Here is a 16,743-nt window from a genome sequence, read left to right as displayed (position 1 = left end):
TCTTCCATGGTGGAGCAGTGGCATAGCGTGGGAGGGCCACAGGATTGGTTGCCCTGGCGCAAAGTTCTTCGGGGGTGCAACATTTTAACAGAAAAAGAATTGGCACTGCAAATTTTTCTTCTTTTCGTATTTTGTGCCAAGAAGTGCTATCCGTCCACAGGTTAGGGGGCACAATACTTGCCTTGCCCTGGATGCTGGCAACCCATGCTACGCTACTGTGGTGGAGATCGCCCTATGAGAAAGTATAAGGAAACTTTTGAAAGGTTATTGTTAATGAGAATTGGTAATATTTTAATACAAAATATAAATATAATATCATTTAAAATAGTTACTATTAACATAGAACTAATAAAATTAAATACATTTCTTTAATTTACAAATAATAGTTTTTAAAGAATAATTAAAGGAATCTCATCCACAGTAGTATTTCTATTTGTATTTAATATGTAATAAATTGTGTTAAAATGTATGCATCTAATTAATTTCAATTATTTTCCTATTGTTTGCAAATGTTTAACAATTGAATTTTATTTGAACAAAACGTATCCTCGACTCCCTCAATCAAAACCATTCCCTCTGTCCTGACCTGCGGAACTAGTCACTCCCCCAAAACTGTATTGTCTCTCCTCTAACTTCTAAATCCCATTGTAATCTATAGCAGACACATTCTGCTTAGACTACTAATGGAAGGAGGAGGGACTCGTGGATTTAGGAAGGTTTGGCCCAAAGACCTTTTTTGTCTGCCCTACGTTGTTCCAATTATATTAAAAACATCTAGGAACCGACAAACAGAAAAATATGAAACAGAATATGTGTTCCTCATCGTGCAGAACTGCTCAATTTTAAGCGGGACTTCCTCTCAGCTCCGACATCTAAACGGAATATAATACAGAAGCACCAGCTGATCATCAGCAATAGAAACTCTGTGCACCTCCTCTGCGAACTCACCTTTAAAAAATTGTTCCTCCTCCAAAGAATTCAGGTCTTTTAAAAGGTAAAGGTCATCTTTCATAGAGTACAAGAAATAAAACTAAAGGTCTAGAAAATTGTTAGCCTAGAGCCTACAACTGAATGAAAAAATACATTTGCTGCAACTCCCCATTGAAAATGTTCACACTCAAGGGTTTTAGCTGAACCTATATCAAAATATAATGTGGTCAGAAATTTGGCCTAGTATCAGAGTCATAAACTGTGGAGCCAGGGAATCTGTCACCTGATCCCATGTGTCAGTACAGTATGATCTTGAGCTAACCACTTAACATCCCTGTGCTTCACTTTTGTTAATCTAACAAGAGTTGTTCTTATGAATAAACTAATTTCAGATATTTCGTGAAATATAAAACCAGAAACTAGGCTTTGTCAATTTTGCAGCTTTCTTCAGTGCATGATTTAGTTTTTTTAGAATACCATCTACTAAGTATTGGAAAATGGGAATCTTAATATGCTTAATCAAAATAAAGCCCCTCTCAGTACTATAGACTAATAGGCTGCTTAAAGATCTTATGGTGAGGTTAGATTCAAACCTGCTCAGCGTCAAGATTCCACTCCACTCTCCCCCACCCCTTGATTGATAGTGGCTTTACAAATTGACATACCATAAGATGACATAAAATAACGCACATCAAATCACACACAGAACATTACAAGTTGATGCAAGATAAATTATGGTCCCCATCACCACAAAAGGATTCAAGGTCATATTTAATAGGAAACTGTTGGAGCGCTGCCTTAAGCCAAGAAGGCTAATGCTGCGCTCCAACAATCTCTGAACACAGGGATGCGCCGTATTCATAAGAAGACAGCACATCTCTGCCTTTCCCTTAGCGTTGACGCTAAATGTAGCTGCCTAGCGCAAGCACAGGCACTCTTCCACGATTGTGCAAGTGTGCCTGGAATGCAGGAAATATGGTTTATGTGCAGGAAGGTGTTCCTTCCAGCATATAATCAAATCAGTAATGCGGACAAAGCCCCACTGGGCATTCCTTGCATTCTTCTGACCCACAGCGGAGGAAAGGCCTTCTCTTACCTCGCTCCTTTCTTCTGGAACAAGCTTCTGTATCCATGCAAATCACAGCAAATTCAGAAAGCTACTTAAAGATCATCTCTTCTAATCCTTTCCCCTTCCTTCTGTACTTGTTTCCACAACAGCGCAGAGATGCCCCAGGGTGATTTGTGCGCTATATCAAGTATCTATAATATAACATCAATAACATAATGGCGACTTATAACTTCAATGTGTGCTGCAGAACGCAGCACATATAGAAGTTGCAACTTGTCATTTTTTATAAATCATTGTTTATTTACAGAAATGGACACCTTCCTGAACATAAACAATCATTCATGGCGTTTTGCTGTTTCTATGTGTGCTGCACAGATAGAAACGATACAGAAAAGGGGGTGGTGATGAACAGAGTGTCTGAATTAAGCAGACCACTCTTACCCAGTCCAAAGATCAGGGCTTGATCCATCACCGTTCTTTATCTCACTGCCCCATCCCAGCTCAGAACCTGGCTATATGCAAATTAGTCTGTCCCTGGCCCAGTGCATCATGGGAACAGGGCAGACCAAACTACCAAGCCAATTCTTCACCAGAAAGGAGACAAGCTACCGGGGACCGGTTTCTGGCATTTCAGCCTCTTCGGCCCGGCTTGCTTGAATCCTGATGGAGCAGTGAGAAAGGGACTCATGTCTGAGTATACCCTGCCACACCTATAGTGGCCAAAAACGATACAGAAAAGGGGGTGGTGATGAACAGAGTGTCTGAATTAAGCAGACCACTCTTACCCAGTCCAAAGATCAGGGCTTGATCCATCACCGTTCTTTATCTCACTGCCCCATCCCAGCTCAGAACCTGGCTATATGCAAATTAGTCTGTCCCTGGCCCAGTGCATCATGGGAACAGGGCAGACCAAACTACCAAGCCAATTCTTCACCAGAAAGGAGACAAGCTACCGGGGACCGGTTTCTGGCATTTCAGCCCCTCTCAGTACTATAGACTAATAGGCTGCTTAAAGATCTTATGGTGAGGTTAGATTCAAACCTGCTCAGCGTCAAGATTCCACTCCACTCTCCCCCACCCCTTGATTGATAGTGGCTTTACAAATTGACATACCATAAGATGACATAAAATAACGCACATCAAATCACACACAGAACATTACAAGTTGATGCAAGATAAATTATGGTCCCCATCACCACAAAAGGATTCAAGGTCATATTTAATAGGAAACTGTTGGAGCGCTGCCTTAAGCCAAGAAGGCTAATGCTGCGCTCCAACACTCTCTGAACACAGGGATGCGCCGTATTCATAAGAAGACAGCACATCTCTGCCTTTCCCTTAGCGTTGACGCTAAATGTAGCTGCCTAGCGCAAGCACAGGCACTCTTCCACGATTGTGCAAGTGTGCCTGGAATGCAGGAAATATGGTTTATGTGCAGGAAGGTGTTCCTTCCAGCATATAATCAAATCAGTAATGCGGACAAAGCCCCACTGGGCATTCCTTGCATTCTTCTGACCCACAGCGGAGGAAAGGCCTTCTCTTACCTCGCTCCTTTCTTCTGGAACAAGCTTCTGTATCCATGCAAATCACAGCAAATTCAGAAAGCTACTTAAAGATCATCTCTTCTAATCCTTTCCCCTTCCTTCTGTACTTGTTTCCACAACAGCGCAGAGATGCCCCAGGGTGATTTGTGCGCTATATCAAGTATCTATAATATAACATCAATAACATAATGGCGACTTATAACTTCAATGTGTGCTGCAGAACGCAGCACATATAGAAGTTGCAACTTGTCATTTTTTATAAATCATTGTTTATTTACAGAAATGGACACCTTCCTGAACATAAACAATCATTCATGGCGTTTTGCTGTTTCTATGTGTGCTGCACAGATAGAAACAGCAAAAAAAAATAGGGGAAATAAAGCATTTCTCCTAGTTTTACCATGTTAAGACTAGGTTCTCTCTGGTCTTAATTTTGGCACTGCCCCATATTTACGCGACCCTTGTAAATATGGTGCAGCATCAAAACCAATGGGTATCGAGGTGGAACGCCCACTGCAGCACCCATTGCCCACTCCTTTCATGATAAGTGTAGTGTGAAAGGGGGCCTTATTCACAAGGCGGTGTTAAGCCACATTAAATGGCTTAACCCTGCCTTGTGAATTAGGCAAAGCCCCTATTGCCACATGAATGTCAAAAGAGTGACTTTCCTGTGGCGCCAGGGGCTTGTAAATATTCCCCTCTGTCTTTTTATGTGAGTCACTGCTAACACAGTCAACAGGTAGATGTGGTGGGGTTCTGGGGCCAGAACAGTGTGAAGGAGTGCTAGAGGAAGGGAGCTTAGTAATGCTGATTGATCAAACTTGGTCTTAGGGAGTGAAAAAGCACAGCACACAAGGCTTGATAATGAAGGCCTTCTGAAATTCTGACATCTATGCATAGCACTGTTTTTCACAATTCTATGTTTGTGATTCAAATCCAAAAGTTCAGTTTTTCACCTGATGTCAAGCAATAAACTTCAGCTTCTGTTCAACAGAAATGCTAATGTCTTTGCTTATAGAAATTAATAATAAAATAATTTGAAATAAAAAAAACATTCCTTGTAATTATGAATTATGAAATGTGAGTATTAGTTGAGGGGGGAGAATCCATCTCAAATAATAATCACATGCTTTGTCAGGGTGAACCACTATAGCCACTAAATAAACCTATTTAACCCTTGAGTAGAATGGAAAAAAACATACCTTAAGGGCAATGTGTAAAGTGTTTATGCAGCACTCAAAGAATAATAAAGTGAAAACACAACACAAGAGAAATCCCTTACAAATTTTGAAAAATAGAGAATATTTTAATAAGTATAATGACCCCAGAAATATCGAAAATCCAATAAGCAGAACCGAGATATTTTTTTTTTATGTTTGAATTAATTATAGAGCGCCAAAATACCAACCACAGTTATCTGTTTGTGCTAGACCAGGTCAAATGTTAAGGCTGACCATGATGGATCATGGGTTGGATATAGGGACCAAGTATTTTCTGGTGGAAAATGTACCTTCTGACTTAAAAACTTTGGGGGGAAAAAAATAGTAATTGTTGAGTTGTTGGGGGTGCAAGCTGCAACAACGGTTTTCAGTGCTTCTTTGACAAAGGTGCGAAAGCTCCATGTGTGAGTTCTTTGCCCATTAAGGCCTCTACATTGATGGGTCGCTGCTCGGCGTCAGTCCAATTAAAGTCCTCTAAGTTTGGACTTAGAACGTTTTCTGGAAGTCAGATCTCCTTCAGCTGTGAAAAGTAGCAACCTGAGGCCAACTGGTGATTTGACTTCGGTGGCTTTGGCTTCGATAGAGGTTACAGTCTCCTATGATTCACCAAGTAGAATGTTGGCAAAAGTTTCAAAGACCCAGATCTTGTCGTTTGAGGACAGAAAGAGTACACTTATTCACCAGCTAAAGGTGCAAGAACGTGGGGCATTACTTAAGGGTTAGAACTCACTCAAACAGAGGCCAGTAGTGGGGTCCAGTGCAGGTCCAGTTGGTACTGGTCAGCTGCGTAGTTGAAGGGAAAGGCCTCTGGAAGCTTGTTGTGTTCCTGTAGCTCAAAGAGGAGGTCAGTCAGCCGAAGGCAAGTAGCTATAGTATTCCTTCAGGTTTCACACAGCAGAACAGTCCTTCTCCAAAGGTTCACAGGTTTTCTGAGGAAGGTTCTTGGGATGCTATATTTATGCCCAGTGCCAGCCTGTGGGTCGGGAAACCTCCTTGACAATCCCTAGTCAATGGGGTAAAAGTTTCCAAGGGTGACCCTACTCACGTTCACAGCTCATCTTGTGTGTTTGCTGTAAATATCCTACAATACCCCTCTCTACTAAAATCCTACATGACAGAACATTTCTTCCCCTTGGTCAGAGCTTAATGTGCCCACCCCTAGGTGTGACAATGGGCAAGCCCTCCCTGGTGATCACTCCAAATGGGGCAGCTCCCACTGGGTTTAAAGTCAAGCTGACTAGCAAGACAAAGGGGAGATAGGCCCAGGTGTGTACTGCATCTGCCGGAGACAGGGTCGGTTTTCTTTGAAACTCAGGAAGGGGCTGAGCACAGCCCCCAAGGCCATCTTACTCAAGAAAAAAAACACCTCTCCACACGTAAGCCCCTTGTCCACTGTCTGTTAGCAATCCACATATCACCACAGGGGAGCCACCAGCAAACAGTCAGGGGACACTGGACAGTGGCAGAAAAGCTTCTTTTGGCTTAGGCAAGAAAGGACAACTTTCTAAAAGTATAATTTTCAAGACAGTAATATAAACTCCAACTAGACTATTAAGTTGGGTTTTAAATTATTATTACAAGGAATCATTTAACCAATTTTCTAGCTGCTCCCAAACAGAAACTAAGCACTATAAGTTGTTATAGTGTAACCCAGTATGTACATATGGTAGAGTCATCCTTGCTACAGTGAAAAATGACTTGGAAGACATTAAATTTACATGGGCTACATTTTAAATGCCAAGCACAGTACCCTAGGGGCATTAAGGGCCTATCTATCTTAGGGGGGGACTTATAACCATGCAAAAGGAAGGTTTAGGTCTGTCATAAGGCATATTTTTAGAAGGCGAATTCGCAGTTTTAAAACTGCATGCCAAGGCTGCTGGGGCAGGTCTGGAGACATGTTTTACTGTGCTGCTTTCGTTGGTGGACCAATAACTGCTGCAGCCGACCAGTAATATATAATTTACCGGACCTGAGTACAGGTAATACCATATACTAGGGAATATTAAGTAAATTAAACGTGCCAATTAGGTATATGACAAGTTTGGCAGTTTAAAAAGGGAAAGCACAAACACTTTAGCACTGGTTAGCAGGAGTAAAGTGCACAGAGTCCCACAGTCAACAAGAACAGGTTCAATAAAGAAAGCAAAAATCATGGGGAATGCCACACAAAAGATGGTCATTTCAACACTAAAAATACATAGATTTTGGTCGAGTAAGCACCAAAATCCACAAGTTATGCCCCATTATATGGGGAAATCTTGTAATTGCAATTATTAATTGTTTCTGATAAATAACGACCCCCAGGCTATTGTTATTTTTTCGGTGGCATGAATAGCAATGTGATTTCATGATCGAGGCCACAGTGGAAGTGGACTTTGCACACGTTTCTGGTTGCAAATCGAAACTCGGCAGCACATACCCAGGAAGGAACGGAGATAAGGCCTGCGTTAGCTTATTACTCACTTGTTGTTGACCTTCGTAACTCACTGCCAAGGTAGCAAGATTACACTTGTCGACCGAGGTATGATCAGTTATGTAGTCTGACGATAATCTGCTGGGAGCAATTGAACACATAATAAACATCCTCTTTACCCCCGACACAAGGCAACCTCTAAATACACTTTAACTAAAGGTTTGCCCATGTATTGGCGCATAGTTGTTTTTATTAGAGTAAATCATGTTTTACTTCTACGACTGAAAATTCACGAGTAGTTTTTAATTTCTAGTTAAATTATCTGCACACATAGCTCATTAATCTATACGGGAACAGGCAAGAGGTTATTTTTCCTCATACTCACTTATTGGTGTAAGGCCAGTTTATTGAAGGGCAGCTATATGGCGCGATTCTTCGTGGATACCAGAGTGGCGGAAGCCGATAAATGTATGCGGTCTCTCAGCTTCCTTCCATGCACTGCGCCGTTCAGTCCTCGGGTGCATTTCCTCTGCTCCATCACTTAGCAATGCATGAGGCGGAGTGGCCTGCAGCGCTGCGGGTCTGTGAAAGTCTAGGGAAAGGCGAGCGCCGGAGCCCCGGGCTCCCTTGCTTCAATCCCTCGGCCTCCTCCCGCAGACTATAAACAAGATGGCTGGCGGGGGGCCGGGATCAAGGCTTTGAAAGAGGAACATTCCCCCTGGTTTGCCAGATAGCAGCTGACGGGCTTTCTTCTGTACTTCATAGCTTCAGTGAGGATGGACCGAGCCGAAGAGCCGGAGCTGAGAAAAGCAATTCTCTGACCCTTCATACTACCTTCGATTCAGGGAGCCGTCCAAGCTAGAGTCTTTTATTAGAATCAGCATACTGTCGAAGATGCTAAACGGATAAACATGTTTGTTCTTTTTGATATTTTAGGTTCACATAGATCGTTTTGAAAATGGGAGTGATGTTGTTGAGCGCTCAGGGGCCCAGTGTATCAAACCTTCATTTCCTTCACAATCCTCTGTTTTGAAAAGTCACAAACCTTGCACTTGAGACAAATATTATAGTTAAGTGGATTGGAATTCCAATGTGAACATTGTGGTTTCTTGAGAAAGGCAAAAAGAAGTGTTGATAAAGGTGGTGCCCCTGCTTCCATGAGCTCAAACATACTAAAATAGTGGAAGGCTACAGACCCCTTAATCAGGGGTGACCCACTCACACAGGGAAAGCTGTCTATGGCTGGCAGATTCCACTGTCCGAATGATGACCATTGACATCAGGGAGAAGACTAAGGTCCCATGGCCCAAGGTGATGTCTTTTTCACTATCTGGCACTTTTATTTGACTTTGTACCAGAATTGCAACAACCTGTCCATTTCTTGGGACAGGTGCCTGCAGTCCCTACATTTTGAGAATGCCTATTTAGATATGAAAGTTTACCTTCTCTGGAATCACAGATAAATTTGTAGGAGGAATCATGCCTCATTAATATTGATAATGTAGAATGTCTGTACATCTTTGTGAATGGTCTTGTTTCTCTGTGCCACATTGATATATCTGTCACTGAATTGACCAGGTTGCAGGTTGTTTATTTATGACATGCACACCATGAACTACATTTTATCTAGGACTAAAAGAAACTCCTAGCTAGAATAGCAAGATACAAGGATTGGCCGAAGAGCAGTGGTGGCTGGCACGGATTGGGGGAGTGGGGTAGCAGGGGGAGAAGGGGATTTAAAAAAGAAACACAAAAAATCTACCTGATAGCTGCATCTCTCCGCTGTCTCTCCGTCACCGTCTCCCCCCTGGGGCCGGAACAGGAAGCACCCAGACTTCTTATGAGCCAATCACCATGCTACAATGCAGCGTTGTGATTGGTCTGAGTGCCGTGGTTCGGCACTCAGCCAGCGAATGGGAGCCTGGGCATGTTCTCCAGGCAGGCTGTAATGCAGCCTGTGTGGAGAAAATACAAAGTGTGCATGACAGTTTGGCTGGCCCAATAGGGCCAGCCAAACATTCATGCGCATTTGAAGTGGGCAAACCCCTCCTCCCCCTGCGCCTCTGTCATAGCAGCAGCCCTGCCATCCCCAGAGACCTGCCACAGCAGGAAAACATAAAATGATAATAACCTCATGTTTTTATCATTTTATGTTTCCTTTATTTCACTGCTGCACAGCAGTGGGGTGATGCTCCTCTACCTTAGCGGAGGAGCCGCTGTTGCCAACGAGCCAACCTTTGAATTTTTTCCAAAAAGCAGTCAAGAATTTAATTAAGTGGGGGATAGATCTGGAGTTTGCATATGAAGACAGAGAACCTTAAACCTCCTTGTGACTTGAATTTGGATTTTAGATCAATCAAAAGAAAGAGGTCACCGCAGTGGAATGAGTAATTGGATAGTGCAGTGAGTTCTTAGGGAACAAATAAGTTGAGGCACCAACATAGATATTTGTGTGTCAAGGTCAAGACCTTAAGCTCACTCCTGCTGTTACTTTAGGCCAAAGCAGATCCTGCATCAGGTGGGTGCATAAGTTAAAAAAAGCAGGACGGCAACATGTTACATACATTGAAGCCATGTGATTTCAGAGTCAATGAGGCCTCAAAGAAGGACATTTTCATACTCAAGCTTGAAATTCTGTAGGGCTCAACGGCCAATGGTTGAGAATAAATGGAAAATAGCGGAGAAATCTGCACATTGTCTTAGTTTGAATCAAAATTCCTTGATTGCTTGGCTGATATACCCACAGACACTTGTCTGATCTATGGCATATGTTGTACTCCTTGTGTTGGATAAACAGTTTATTATGAACAATACAGTGGCTGAGAATATCAACATTAACTTGAGAGTTGCTTATTATAGTACACAGAATACCAATTTAAAGAACGCTGGGCTCCTTCAATTTTAAAATTAACTTCAACACATTCGCTTCTGTCACATAGTCAACGCTGGCAAGGTCAACCTGTAACTAAAAATAATGTTATTGGGAGAAACCAGAACGTTTTTCAGTGTCCCCCCACTTTTTGCCCCTATTTTGACTACTAGGTGCTGGTTTCCTGACTCTGATTGTGCCATGGACTCTGCTAACCAGACCCAGGAGCTGTGCTCTGATTAAAAGTACATGGGAATTAGGTATAATTACCATTGGTACTGACAACCTACCTGTAAGTCTCTAGCATATGGTAGGACATGTAGGTTTAGAGGCCCAGTAGATTTAGAGCACTCACATGTGCACTGCAGTGGTGCCTGCAGTCATCTCAAAAGCCAGTACTGCCTACCAGGCATCTTTTAAAATAAAACTATGTCCAAATTTGACTTTGGAATTAAAGGTACTTCCAAAGTCTTAAACAACTTTATTTTCACATCTATGTCACCCCTAATATCTAACTTAGGTACCCCATGGGTAGGCGACATGTTGTGATACACAGGGGCATTATAAAAGATGGTTTATAAACACTGGTGAGGGAAAAACTACCAATTTCGTTTTTCCCCATTGTAGTGCATTAGCTCCATATGCTCACGTGCTAAGACTTCATTTAACATTAATAAACTGTAACTATTGACAGGAGTGAGCTAAAGCAATATCAAAAGTATGAACATTACAATTGCAATAAATCCAGCAACTTGCCAAGGTTGGATTTAATATAATTATTACAGAAAATAAGTCATAGAACTTGCTTTTAAGATGTGCCTGAATTCCGCCCTGTTGCAGCCTCCTATGATTGTCCAGCCTTTGACCGGCTGAGCCAAGCACTCTTGATAAGGTGTGAAGTGGCCTGGGCTGAGACAAAGGGGACATCTGATGGGGGGAGATTTGCTGCTGCTACAGAGCAGAAGGCAGGGAGGGGGCTGGATAGTCAAACTGGTCTTCAAAGGGAGAAAGACAGTGAGGACAGGAACCAAGTCCACTCCCACTCCCTGCATTCCAAGCAGATGGGAGACCAGCTAATTGAATTAGCAGAGGCGCTAGAAGGGGAGCATTAGGGAAAGTCATACCTGTAAGTTGGGTTAGCCAGACCTTATGCTCTAGGAGAAATGTTCTCCTTTTGGATTTTATGGAACAGTGCTTTCTGAGACAAGAATTTGCTACACTTCAGGTGAAGTGGTCATCATTGAGTGTGGTACTCTGCACCCCATTGGTTAGGGGTGCTCCTGCGCATGCCATCCTAAAAGCCTGGATAAGCATGGGAGAGCTGCTCAGCAACTCAAATACCTGCCTGGACAAAATAAGAAGAAGGATTGCCCTGCTGAGCTCATGGCATGCACTAAGAGGACTGCACTCTGAAAGACTGAACTTGCTGCACACTCAGGGCTTCAGCAAAAGAAGGACTTTGCCTGACTCTAAACATTTGAGGAGTAGACTCCCTGAAAGCAATAGGTTAAAAGCGCTCCACCTGCATGGTCTGTACCAAGAAGAAGTTTTAGACCTGGTATCCTTAGGGTGGTCTTCTCCCAAACAATCAGCTTTTTACCTCCAACTTTTGCTGTATCTTTTTATTGGCCTTAGGACTCTGAGAACTTTACCACTGCTAATCAGTATTAAAGTGCATGTGCTTCCTCCCTAAACAGGTGTGTAATTAGTGTATACCTGTTTGACAGATTTAATTTACTTGTAAATCCCTTGTAAGGTGGTATACCATATGCCCATGGCCTGTAAATTAAGGGAAACAGCCTTTACAACAAGGTTTTTACCACGTTTTGCTTTTTGTACCACGCATGTTTTTAGAACACATAAGCTTTTACAACGTATGCCTTTACCACGCATTTAAGGTAAGTTCATGGTGTGGGGGGGCATATGTTGTAAAATCATGTGCGTGCTAAAGAAATGTGGGGTAAAAAATGCATGGTAAAAGCATGCAGAGTATTTCCCTTTGTTGTTCACTCATTCAACCGTAAAGTAAATGCTACTACTGGCCTGCAGCACTGATTGTGCCACCCACAGAATTAGCCTTTTAAACCTGTCTCTGGCCTGCCACTGCAGTGCCTGGGTCTGCAGTTTACTGCCACTTCAACTTGGCATTCAAAACTACTTGCTGAGCCTTAAACTCCCTTTTGACTACATTCAGTCACCCCTAAGGTAGGCCCTAGTAACCCTAAGGGCAGGGTGCTATGTAAGTAAAAGGTAGGATATTTACTGTTGCGGTTTGCATGTTCTGGTAGTGTCAAACAGCCTATTTTGTGTTTCACTACTGTGAGGCCGACCCCTCTCATGGGTTAGCATTGGGAGTTCCCTTATACCTTTCTAAGTGGTCATTCCTGATCAGAGAGGAGTAGCATTTTGATGTTTCATATGTTTGGAATGGTATTCAGAAATCCTACCTACCGGTGAGGTTCGATTTAACTTTACAATTTTAGAAATGCCACTTTTAGAAAGTGGACCTTTCTCTCTGCACACTGCTCTGTGTACCTGACAGCCTGATCCAACACATTCCCTCTAGACAGCCACAAGACAGGTCACTCAACTGCATCTGCAATCATCTGAATACTGATGGGTCATCCTGGGCAGGAAGGAGGCAAGGATGTAATACTTCACTTGAATATGTAGTATCCTATCGCTACACAAAGGGCTGCCTGCTTTGCCCATAATAGCTAGGCTGGCAGATACGACAGGGCTGAAAAGAGACCTGTGCACTTCAGAGAGTTCTTTTCAAGTCACCCCCTACATCAAAGGCACATTTGGCTATAAGTACTGGGTCTCCGAGCCCATTGACATGTAACCACTGGCTCCATACCTGCACATTCACAGAAAGATTGCTGTGCTGCCAGGAGGGACTGCCACTTTGCTAACTTATCTGCTGTGGTGGCTTGGCCTGTTGCTTGTTGAGCTGCAGGAGGGACTGTCACTTTTGCAGCCTGACATGCTGTGCTGGCCTGCTGCCCGCTACAGCTGCCTTGTGACTAACTTCCAGTGTTCTCCTAGGGCTTGTTGGCTTGCCCCCTGTTTATCAAAGTCGGAGGGTCATCAAAGACTTCAGTGCCACTGTGAATCTGGTGGCTGAGTTGTGAGGAGAAGCAGAGTGTGTTGCGTTGTTCGCTTACTGTATTCATTGGCTAGCAACCTGCTTGGCTGAAGAAGAGGCCACTGTTATCTTGCCCTGAATAACCGCTCCAGTCAGTCTGACTTGTTCTGCAACTTCCAGCAGCTGTGCATGTCAGTTCTAACCCCGCCATGGCAGCAGCACCTTCCAGTGCAGTTTCAATGTGATACTTTACCCTTATGAGCATGGGCGTGGCAGGAAGAGCAAGGATCGGTGACCCTCTATGCAGTCGGTGCTTCCTACTTTGGCTGCCGCCGTTGTGAATTGAGAGAGCAACCACTACTGCTGCCTTAACCAAACAATGACAGTTCTTCACGGCCTGCCTGTCTTCCATGACTCTGTCTGGAAAGGTACTGTAGAGGGGAGTCGGGACCCTGAGATCCCAGGCACCAACCAGTGCCCTCATGGGCAGTCCAGCTTTGTTGGACTCCCCCTGTCCCGAGGAACCCGTTCAAAACCATATCCTGAGTGAAGCATTGAGCAATCTTTTTCCTGCCACAGTGAAGAAATAGTGCACATCAGTCACCACTTGACCGTAAGTGCTGCAAGCACAGAAAGTGACCTGACTGATTAGAAATCTTGCATTTAATGGGATACTTTGAACCAGTATAACTTTAAAAGAACTTATGAGATTTTTATCATTTTGACCTTGATTTACTGAAAATGCAAAAGCTATTTTCATACACCTGTGTGGAGTCTCATTGTGGTGTGTTCATTGTGCTACTGTGGGTGTGTGTTGCACAAATACTTTACACATTGCCTCTTTAGATAAGCCTGTCTGCTCTTCACCAAGCTACCAGAGGGTGAGCACAGGTTATCTCATTTGAGTATCCAGCTTACCCTGACTAGAATGGTGGCTTCTGCCTGGCTTGGGTGCATTCCTTAGCCAACCAGAAACCCAATTTCTAACAAGAACCCAGCTGGATGGTGTTCAGTGGACTTTTAAGGATTGCCAGGTGCATTGTGGGTCTGGCGGTCCCAACTTCCCAGAATCAACTCAGAGATTCTGAAACCTTTGATTGGTGTTATGGATCATTCAAGAGCCCAAAAGGACCTTCTGGATGAAGATCCCGAAGTTTGGAATCATTTGGAGAATTTTGGTGAAAAAGCTCAGTAAGTTGACCAACCTGCCAACGTCGATCTGCGACCCGACCTAAAATTCAAGTTCATCCAGCTGAAAGCTCTAGAGTGCCACGACCTCCTTGATTTCACTGAGGCCTTGCGCTGAAACAACCTGCCGTCATTGACTTGCATGCTGGCCTGGCGAGGACTACGTTGACAGAAAAAGCCCCAACAAAGTGACTAAGTCAGAAGCTAAAACCTTGACCAAGCCCTACCGCTCACTGTATCATACCCGTTCTCCATCTTAGTGGGTCTGAAACTTTTACTTTGTCCCCGGCCAAGCACGACCGGGCTTTTGTCTTTTAGGCACTAGAAGGTATTTATTCTTTAAAAATGTAAGATCTCTGGTTCCCTGCATTGGATTTTTGACATTTTTATGTCATTTTTATCATAAAAATATTTCCTATGTTTATGAATTGGTGTTGGATTTTTATTGTGTGTTGTTTTTTACTTATTTAATGTATTGGTGTTTTTAAATGCTTTACCAACCTGTGTCCTAAATTAAGCCTGCATGCTCACAGCCAAGCTACCAAGGGTTGAGCAAGGATTACTTTTTTGAGAACTTGACTGGATTTTTTTGTGATTGTGGTGTTATTACTAGTGGTGGACCTGCACCTACTAGTAAACCACTTTCCAACAGTAATGTATTTGTTTGTTAATATCACTTTTACATGCAGTGTGAATTACGTTTGTTGTGTTGCTTCCTAGCAATGTATTTTATTCTTTTTTATGGATAGAGGTATGTTAGGGTGTTACTTTGGTGCTCTTCCTTGACCTACACACAAACCAAATGCCCCCCACCCCTTTCCATCTGGGCCTGAAAATGCATCTTCCTAACCAGCATAAACAACTCCAGATTAAAATTGCCCCTCCTCAACCAGACGCCGACTGGCATTAAGGAAGTGTGGTAGAGTGCGGCATAGGCATTTGACTATGACAGACAGGTAAGGCTGGGGTAGGGGTAGTCAGATACCACCTGGGCTGCCTGACTTGTGACAAGTACCGCCATACAGCTCATACCAGCCTTTCGTAAATTCTCCCATTTTGTCTTTTACGTTTTTTTAGTGATGCAATAAAAGGCCAATATCCGTTCAAGCATTGATGGCACTAAACCACCCTAAGCCCCTGTTCAGAGCGTCTCTAGAACCACCAAGTAAGCGCGAACTGGATGCCTTCTGGTGATTAAACTGACTTCATGCCTGCTCTTCTTTGTGTGTCTTTTCAGGGTTCTACGGAAGAAGAGAAGCAGATCAACAAGTCGTCCTCGTTAATAGAGAGTCAACACCACCACCTGCTGAACTGCCTGGAAAAAACAACTGTAAGTAGCCCAGCACCGTGCCTGCCCCGGCCGACAGCGGCACGGACGCTGCAGAGAGGCTAGCCCGGTAGCACCGGGGCTAGGTCTGAGCACAGCTCCTTCGCAGCCTACAGCATGTCGAGAAACAATGGCTGCATGACTCTGCAGCACAGCAGCGTGTCTTAGCGCCTAGTACAGTGTGAAGCCCTGCAGTGCAGGCAGCGCTCCAAGCTGTAACCCCTCTCCGCAGCCTGACCTCGACGTTTACCAATACCCTTTGGCTAAACGCGAATTTGAGAACTGCATGTAAAGCCTCAGAAAAATGGGCAAAACTAGAACCCAATCAAACCCTGTCAGCCACTGAAACACTCAAACTCTCAGCCCAGTTTAGGGAAAGGAGCGAAGGCAGAGGGCGAGACCATTCAGACTTAAAACATCAACCTCTATTCCAGGCACGCCAAGAGCTAAACAATGCTTCTCACACCCCGAGTGCACCTCTTCACAAAAAGCGAACAAATCACATTATTATTCGAATAAAGAAAACAAAAACAGGCAGAGGACGCACATTTCCTGATCCCTCTGGAAGACAGGCTACCTTTGTGGTTCAAAGCTAAATACATATATACATGACGTAGACGGATTCCGCCTTTTGACGGGGTGGTTCATCTGAGTGCGAAGAATGAAAACCTTTTCATTATCTAAGCCGAGGAGGGCAACGCATCTCTCCCGTACTCCATGTTATTTCAGCCAATGGAAACATGCGTGGGGTTGTGCCCATATAGAGATCAACATACATGTATCAAACAGATGTGTGCACCAAGGGGCACCTTCCTGAGGCACCGACTTCATACCTCTGCGACCAGCATTGGTGTAAAAAACAGGCTCAGTTCTTTTAAGGTACCCAAGGTGGACGTTTTTCACAGCTGTGAATGGAATGATTCAATTTAACAGCATTAGCCACTGAGCTGTAGCTGTTTCTCAGTTTAGTCACTGTGAATAATTCGATAAGACGCTCTTCTTAAGTCCACTGTGGCCTCAGGTGTTCAGTACATCTACAAATAAAACAAAGAATCAATAATGACATCATGGGGATGGTGGATGTCATCGCAA

At 43.6% G+C, this 16,743-nt stretch overlaps 1 protein-coding gene across 1 annotated transcript in view; it reads left to right on the top strand.

Annotated features, from left to right (window-relative positions):
- Positions 1-16,743, top strand: part of KCND3 (potassium voltage-gated channel subfamily D member 3) — a 1,064,259-nt gene that overhangs the window by 967,000 nt on the left and 80,516 nt on the right. Inside the window, exon 4 of the mRNA XM_078641269.1 lies at positions 15,562-15,654. Coding sequence (XP_078497395.1) covers positions 15,562-15,654 — 93 coding nt within the window. The remainder of the gene's footprint in view (positions 1-15,561; positions 15,655-16,743) is intronic.

The sequence above is a fragment of the Lissotriton helveticus genome, chromosome 5_1 (genome assembly GCF_964261635.1).
Source record: "Lissotriton helveticus chromosome 5_1, aLisHel1.1, whole genome shotgun sequence".
NCBI lineage: Eukaryota > Metazoa > Chordata > Amphibia > Caudata > Salamandridae > Lissotriton > Lissotriton helveticus.
Note: the sequence above shows the minus strand (reverse complement) of the source record. Positions and strands in the feature narration are given on the sequence as shown.